The sequence below is a fragment of the Rhincodon typus genome, chromosome 43, assembly GCF_021869965.1.
Source record: "Rhincodon typus isolate 14 chromosome 43, sRhiTyp1.1, whole genome shotgun sequence".
Taxonomy (NCBI): Eukaryota; Metazoa; Chordata; class Chondrichthyes; order Orectolobiformes; family Rhincodontidae; genus Rhincodon; species Rhincodon typus.
This window is the reverse complement of record NC_063374.1, coordinates 7,682,599-7,690,404: the sequence shown is the minus strand read 5'-3', so window position 1 is coordinate 7,690,404 and position 7,806 is coordinate 7,682,599. Positions and strand designations below refer to the sequence as shown.

General features: G+C 50.9%; 1 protein-coding gene across 5 annotated transcripts in view; it reads left to right on the top strand.

Moving 5' to 3' along the window:
* c43h11orf68 (chromosome 43 C11orf68 homolog) overlaps positions 1 to 7,806 on the top strand; it is a 32,214-nt gene that overhangs the window by 1,760 nt on the left and 22,648 nt on the right. For 2 of the 5 annotated variants that reach the window (XR_007266005.1, XM_048619553.1), the window contains exon 2: positions 296 to 1,021. Coding sequence is in view for 4 of the 5 variants with exons in the window: in XM_048619553.1 (XP_048475510.1) it covers positions 305 to 1,021 (717 nt within the window). In the remaining variant the exon portion in view is untranslated. Of the gene's footprint in view, positions 1 to 289; positions 1,154 to 4,302; positions 4,339 to 7,806 lie in introns of those variants that run through there. The other 3 variants (XM_048619556.1, XM_048619554.1, XM_020524715.2) reach the window with 3 other exon arrangements.

Here is a 7,806-nt window from a genome sequence, read left to right as displayed (position 1 = left end):
CATGTATCCTCCCCCCCCCTCCCCGGAGGTGGCGCAGCCCGTGTATCGCCCCCTGGAGGTGGCGCAGTGCTTTTGCTGTGTATCGCCCCCTGGAGGTGGCGCAGCGCTATTGCTGTGTATCGCCCCCAGAGGTGGCACAGTGCTATTGCTGTGTATCGCCCCCTGGAGGTGGCACAGTGCTATTGCCGTGTATCACCCTCTGGAGGTGACACACGGACTTGCATGGTAACGCTGTCCAGAATGTCTCGCCCATATCTCCTTTTCCCTTTACTCCTCTTCCTTTTCACTGGTTTAGGCAGCCGGAATGAGTGACCCCGACGAGGAGGGTCCCGAGCCGATCCGGGCCGAGCGTGACCTGGCAGCGGAGGCCATGGCGGCCGACATGGACCCCTGGGTGGTTTTCGACGCTCGCAAGACGCCGCGAGCCGAGTTCGATGATTGGCTGGACAGCAACCGGCCGTCCCGGGTCTTCCGGCACGGTGATCCGTGCCACAACGCCGAGCCGGTGGGCTGGATCGCCATCTACGGGCCAGGCAGCCTGCCGGCGGCCGAGCGCGGCGACTGCGAGGGGCTGCAGGAGGATTGGGAGAGGCTGCAGGACAGCGGGCGGCCGGTCACCTTCGAGACGGTCAAGGAGCTGGCGCTGAACCGGCGGGTACTGAGTGGCAAGTGGCTGATGCACCTCGACACGGGCTTCAAGGTGGACCACGCCTGGGCTAGCATCGCCAGGGCGGTGCTGGACAGCAAGCTGCGCTCTGCCAAGGTCAGCCCCTACTGCCCCGACACGGGGGCCAAGCACGTCATCTGTGTGTACGGCGATGACTTCACCGACGAGAGCCAAGTGGTGGGCCTCGATGCCGCCATCCGAGCTGCGGGCATCAAGTGCCCACTTTCCTACAAGCCCGATGCCTACACCTACCTGGGCCTTTACCGGGGTAACCGCTGGAAGCTCTGCCCCACCATCTACGAGAGCCACTACGACCTGGAGTGCATCCCCCGACGCTCCCGCATTACCTGCAAGGTGACCATGACCGAACTAACCTAACCAGGCGCGCGTGCATCTGCTCTGCCACTGGCGGTGTTTTTTTTTAATTAACATTATTTTTCAAGTGTACAGATTCAGAGAAACTAGAGAGAGAAAACGAGCAAATGACCCCTGTGTCGGCTTTGTCAATACGTGGCGCGGTTCTCACTCGCGAGGGGTTAGCCTAGTGCCGTGAAGGATGGACAAAGGGGCCGTTCGGCCCGGCTGGTCTGCGCTGTCCTCTAGCCGCCTGCTCCCGTCTTGTCCGGTTCCCCCCCCACCCCCGACTTTAAATCCATCTGCACTCTCCACCTCGTCCACTCTCTTGGGGCTAACGAGTCCCATTCGTTTGTGGGACGTGGGCTTCCCCAGCACTTATCGCCCTTCCGTTTTTGCCCTGGGAACGTAGTTCAGATTCACACGCAGGCCGGACCAAGTAAGGAGAGCCGTTTTCCTATTGCGGAGGGCAATGGCCAACCAGTTGGGTTTTGGCGTTTATCATTACACTACCTTTTTAATTCCAGATTTTTACTGGGATTCGAACCCATGCCCCCTCAGAACATTAGAGCCAAAGTTCTGGCTTGCTAGACCGGTGACACTGCCACTAGGCCACTGCTGAGGAATTATAATCAGCAATAGGCCTTTCAGTCTCTTGAGCCCGCTGCACCGTTATTGTTCAGGTCGTATCTGATCTGACTGACCCCGACTCCAGGTACCTATATATTTTTAAAAATTCATTCACGATGTCGCTGGCTGGGCCACTATTTATTGCCCGTCCCTAAATGCCCAGAGGGCAGAGTCACCCACATTGATGTGTGTGTATGTGTGTGTGTGTGTGTGTGTGTGGACTCCCGTGTAGGCCAGACCAGGCAGTTTCCTTCCCTAAAGGACATTGGGGCGGCATGGCAGCTCGGTGGTTAGTGTTGCTGCCTCGCAGCACCAGGGACCCGGGTTCAATCCCACCCTCGGGCAACTGTCTGTGTGGGAGTTTGCACATTCTCCCCCCACGTCTGCGTGGGGTTTCCTCCGGGTGCTCCGGTTTCCTCCCACAGTCCAAAGATGTGCAGGTTAGGGTGGATTGGCCGTGCTAAATTGCCCCATGGTGCCCAGGGATGTATAGGTTAGGTGCATTAGCCATGGGGAAATCCAGGGTTACAGGGATAGAGTAGGGGTTTACGTCTGGGTGGGATGTTCTTCAGAGGGTCGGTGTGGACCTGTTGGGCCAAGTGGCCTGCTTCCACATTGTAGGGATTCAATGGATTATCCCCAACACACTTTTACTGCCTCGTTAGCAAAGTATCCATCTTCCACAGCCTTAAAAATATCCAATGACCTGGCCTCCAGCACATGCCTTGGACTTGCGTTGGGTGGAAATGAAAGATCACATCTCTGTCTTAAATGTCACTCCTTATTTTAAAACAGATCCTCCTCTCCCCACTCTTAATTTTAGATTCTCCATGAGGGCAACATCCCCTTAGATTCTGTCAAGCCCCCTCAGGATCCTGTGTGTTTTAATAACACCACCTCTCCTTCGAAACTCCAGTGAGTGTAGACCCAACAATCCATCATAAGATAGCATCGTCTTCTTCGGCTGTATAAATTGGTGTTCCCTTCCCAAGTTTCTTGCATTGTCTGTCCTGATACATGCAAGCTTTACCTGGATGTCTTTTTTTTGTTAAAAGCCTGGTATCACAGGAATTAGTTAATGTAATTATATCTCTCTCGAATAAGGCAGCCAAAACTGTAAAACCCCAATGTGGTCTTACCAAACGCACCGTTCCATCAAATCAAAATACCTCTACGTTCATATTCCATTCCTCTTGCATTAAGCAACATGAATGAGAATTCCATATTCACACCACTCCAGGTTCCCCTGCATGACCCTGTAGAGGATTTGTTGCGGACTGACCCCTAATTCCGATGTCACCTGCAAGCAGAGACCCGTTTGCCATGCCTACCTTACAGAACCAGTTTGAAAGACATTTCTTTTAACCACATTGCACCTCTTCCCCTCGCAAGAGGAGACGAGTGCGCTCTGACACAATGTTTGAGACTTTTGCAGCCCTCCATTAGTTCACCCCTCTGCCTTCTCTTTTCTGTTGGTCCTTTCCTGCTACGTGTCCCCACGTGTTTCTGTATCGACTTTCTCTGCACCCTCTCCTGTGCCTCTCTGCTCGCCACTTCCACATTATGGGCAGGAACATGCCTAAGCAAGCTCCAACCTTTTACTTTTCAGTTCTGTCCCGTCCCACTAGAAGTAAAACTGAGTGCTCCTCCGCAGGGCCTGAGCATTCGGGGGCGTTGGCAAACACCCATCATTCAATGGCTGTTGAGGGACACCAGGCACACTGCTCACAGAGGAATAGCTGGCGTTTCAGTCTCTCGTGGCCTCTTGGTATACCCTATAGATGCAGAATCAATCTGTACCGCACGACCCTACTTTATCTCTCTCGCCACTGAAGACTTCTGTGAACAGCAGAACGTGGGTTGGTTTAATCTCTTTCTCTCTGGCCTACCACCCCCCAACACACACACACACACACACTCTCCCTCTCTCTTAGCAAGCAGAACCCAGGCCCAAAATGGAGCCCGGACTCTTTCTGGCCCAGTGTCCAGGGCTTAACACTGCTCCAAAATCCACAGGATTTGAGGAGGCCATTCAGCCCCTTGGGCCTGCCTTGCCATTGAAGAACAACATGCCCTGAATCCCACCTTCCTTCTGTTAGCACCCCCAAAACCCTTGACTCCCTGAATCAACAATCGAAATCTGCCTTGAATATGCTTGCTGACCCAGCCTCCACTGCTCTCTGGAGAAGAGAATCCACCAATTAATGACCCCCCATGATGAAATTGTCCTCATCTCTCTGACTAAGACCCCTTTGTTTTTACAACTTCAGTTCTACATTTCTCCTACTCCCGCATCTATCCCATCAAAGGCCCCTCAGGATATGTTTCAGTAACATCACTTCTCGTTCTTCTAAACTCCAATGGCCCAACCCACTCAACTGTTCCTGACAAGACTAGCCTCATTCATTCCCAGGAATCAGTCGAGTGAACCGTGTCTGGTGCAGGTAAATCCCTCTTCGAGTAGATTGCAGTCTCACCAATGTTTACTGCAGCGAGCATCTCTGCATTTATACACTGCTCCCCCTCTTTGCAAGTAACACCCGTCTTAATCACTTCAGCTCTGACGAAGAATCATCTCGACTCAAAACGTTAGTTTGCTCTCTCTCTGGATGCTGCCTGACCCAGCATTTTTTTTTTTGTTTTGTTTTCAGTACAGATTCCAGCATCTGTAGGAATTTACTCATTTTCCACCTGCTGTGTCTGCACACTAAGTCAAAAACCTCAAATTTGACATGTCCAGTAACTTCACAGAAACACGACAACACTAAATTCAATTTTAACTATTTATTTAAAAGAATCATAGTTTACTTTTTAAAAAAAAACTACATCATTCTGTTACACATGCTAATAAACACATACATTTTTAGCCACAAGGTTATTTTGCAGGAACTGACTGCAGTAGGGGACTCTATGCACCTACAGCTAAATAGCTAGTCTCTTGAGCTCTATTTACAGTTGCTGGCAGAGTAGGAATGGATGGAGTTTCTTTCTCCCACAGAGACACCCTCGGCTGTTTGACTGTGGGAGGGGGCACTTTGCAGCTAAGCCCATTCCTGCAGCACTCGGGAGTTGGTCTCCAGGCAGGTAACTGAGGTTGTATCCGCCTTAGCTGCTCTCTGCTCGTGAGGGTCGTGCGTGTTGCAAAACCCCCTCAGGAAACTGACAAATGTTATCACCAAGGGGATGGTGGTGACCCAGGGTCAAAATGGGCCATGCTGTTTTACTGAGGCATCAGCTCACGGCATCGCGTCTTTCCCAACGTGGTTTCAGGGGAGCTGGCACTATATAATTGTCACTGCCTGCTCATTCCCAAGAATCTTCACCAGGCACTGACCATCTTCCCCCTTGATGTTCGATGGCATCACCATCACTGAATCCCTTACTATCAACATCTTGGGGAGTCACCACTGACCAGGAATGGAACGAAAATGGTTGTACAGAGACTGTGGCTCCAAGAGCAGGTCAGAGGCTATGAACCATGCAGCGCGTAACTCACCTCCTGCCTCCCCAGAGCCTGTCCGCCCTTCAACAAGGCATGAGCCAGGAGTGTTTCTTCGATTACCTGGATGGGGGCAGCCCCAACAGCATTCAAGAAGCTCGTTAACAACTAGTACGAAGCTGCCTAACTGTGAATGTGGTGCCGACCATCTGCTCCCTCCACCACCTACGCTCTGTAGCAGCAGTGTGTACCATCTACAAGCTGCACTGCAGAAATTCACCAAAGATCCTCCCACAGCACCTTCCAACCCTTCAATCTATACCACCCAGAAAAGCAAGGGCAGCCTAAATTTGGGAACACCACCCCTAAAAGTTCCCCTCCGAGCCACTCCCCAGCCTGACTCGGAAATATATCGCCGCTCCTTCAGCGTCGCTGGGTCAAAATCCCAGAATTTCCTCCTTTCACTGGGAGCCAGTTAACATTGTGGGTGGCCCTATAGCGTCGGGACTGTAACAGTTCAAAGGGGGCAGCTCATCGGGCAATTGGGGATTAGTGACAAATGCTGGACTCTCATTCCGTGAAGTGAATTTAAAAACAAAGGAGAAAAAAAAAGCCAAGATCGCAGGGTGCTTTCTCAAGGCTGTGTGGAGTTGTACTTCCTTGCCAAGTCTTCCTCCCTTCCTGAACCTGCCCTGATACCAGTCTCAAGGGAGGGGGGACACAGGAAGGATTTGAATCAGTCTGTTAACATCAGCCGTGCAATCAGTTCGCCTGACCAAGAACTCCAGTCCGGAGAGAGATGGGTCCTATTTAATAGAAGACTTTCGCTGATGCACAGCCGTATGGGATGGCAGCACCGCCATTTTCCCCGCCAGTGACATTCCTCCCCCAGTGTGTTTTTTTGCGTTGTTTTAAAATGAAAATCTCCTCGCTTTTTCTCAATCTCGCTAACAGTTGCAAAAATGAGTGAGTAGGCATATTTAATTTTATTTTTGAAGAAAAGGAAACCGAACCCTACACGATGAAAACAAAATGCAGCTTCTGACAAAACCTTTAGGCAAAAAATAGTCCCTTCACATGATGGGCCAAGTGCTGGAAAAGGGATTAGATTAGTCAGGTGCTTGTTCTTGGCTGGTGCAGACTCGATGGGCCGAAGGGCCTTTTTCTGTACTGTAGACCTCTATCACTCTAGGAAATGAATGAGATTTCAAATCCCCGGCTTGGGTTCAGGGTTAGCAACATGTTCACTTGTGCCAAGCTGGCACACGTCTTCCTACCCTTCAGTCCACCTCATCCATGCCGACCAGACATCCTAAATTAATCTAGCTCCATTTGCCAGCATTTGGCCCATATCCCTCTAAACCCTTCCTATTCATGTACCTATCCAGATGCCTTTTACATGTTGTAATTGTACCAGCCTCCACCACTTCCTCTGGCAGCTCATTCCATACACACACCACCCTCTGTGTGAAAAAGTTGCTCCGTTTAAATCTTTCCCCTCTCACCTTAAACCTATCTCCTGTAGTTTTGGACTCCCCTAGCCTGGGGAAAACACCTTGATGATTCACCGTATCCGTGCCCCTCATGATTTCATAAACCTCTCTAAAGGTCATAAGCTTCCCCCCACAGTCCAAAGATGTGCAGGTCAGGGTGGATTGGCCGTGCTAGATTGCCCCATCATGTCCTGGGATGTGCAGGCTAAGTAGGTTAGCTATGGGAAATGCAAGGTTACAGGGTAGGGGGCATGTGGGTCTGGATGGGATGCTGTTCAGAGGGTTGGTGCGGACTTGATGGGCCGAATGGCCTGCTTCCACGCTGTAAGAGATTCTAAGACTGAGCCTGCGATTCTCCAGGGAAAATAGCACCAGCCTCTTCAGCCTCTCCTGGTGACGTCCTTGTATATGTTTTCTGGACTCTGCACAAAACAAGATGGAGGCATTGGCCTTCCCAGAGTGCAGTGCTCTGCGGAAAGGCCTCTATTAAAGCTAGGAGGGAACAGTTATAATCAAGGCCTACGCCATTTTAAGACTTCTTGATTTTGGCTCCTTGGGTACTTCTGACTTGCTCCAGTTTGCTATTAAGTGTGCAGTTCTACTATCCACTAATGAAGAATTTATAATCTCTTGCTCAAAACACGTGTTCGCAGTCAGAAATAGATCTATATGAATCAACAGTGTTGGTGGTGATTACAGTAGACAGCTCCGAAACCACTTGAAGGCACTTCTCTCTCCCTCTCTCTGCGCAAAAGCAGATTTCTGTCCAGTGAAGCAATAGACAAAACGTGGCGATAAGATGCCCCCATCATATCTACAACGTCTATAATGTTGATTGAGGTAGAGGGAGGAAAGTTTTCCTGGCCTCCACCAATTTTGGTCTCTTTAGGAGAGTCACAGTTCCCATCGCTCCACCATTGGTGGTCCTGCCTTCAGCTGTCGAGCAACATGGTACGTGTTACCAAAAACCCTTAGGGCAAGTCTGCAAAATGACAGAGAGAGAGACACGTGCCCAGGCAAACAGACAGAGGCGTAGAGGTTTAGGGCTGGAATTCCAGAACTTGGAACTACAGACAGCTGAAAGCACGGCCAGTACCGGTGGATTGATGGAATCTGTCAGTGGGAGGGGGGAAAGAGAAGGGAGGGGAGAAAGAACTGGAATAGAGAGGGAAGGGCTGGAAGTGGTGGGGGGAGGGTAGGGATGAAGGGGAAGAGGGAAAGGG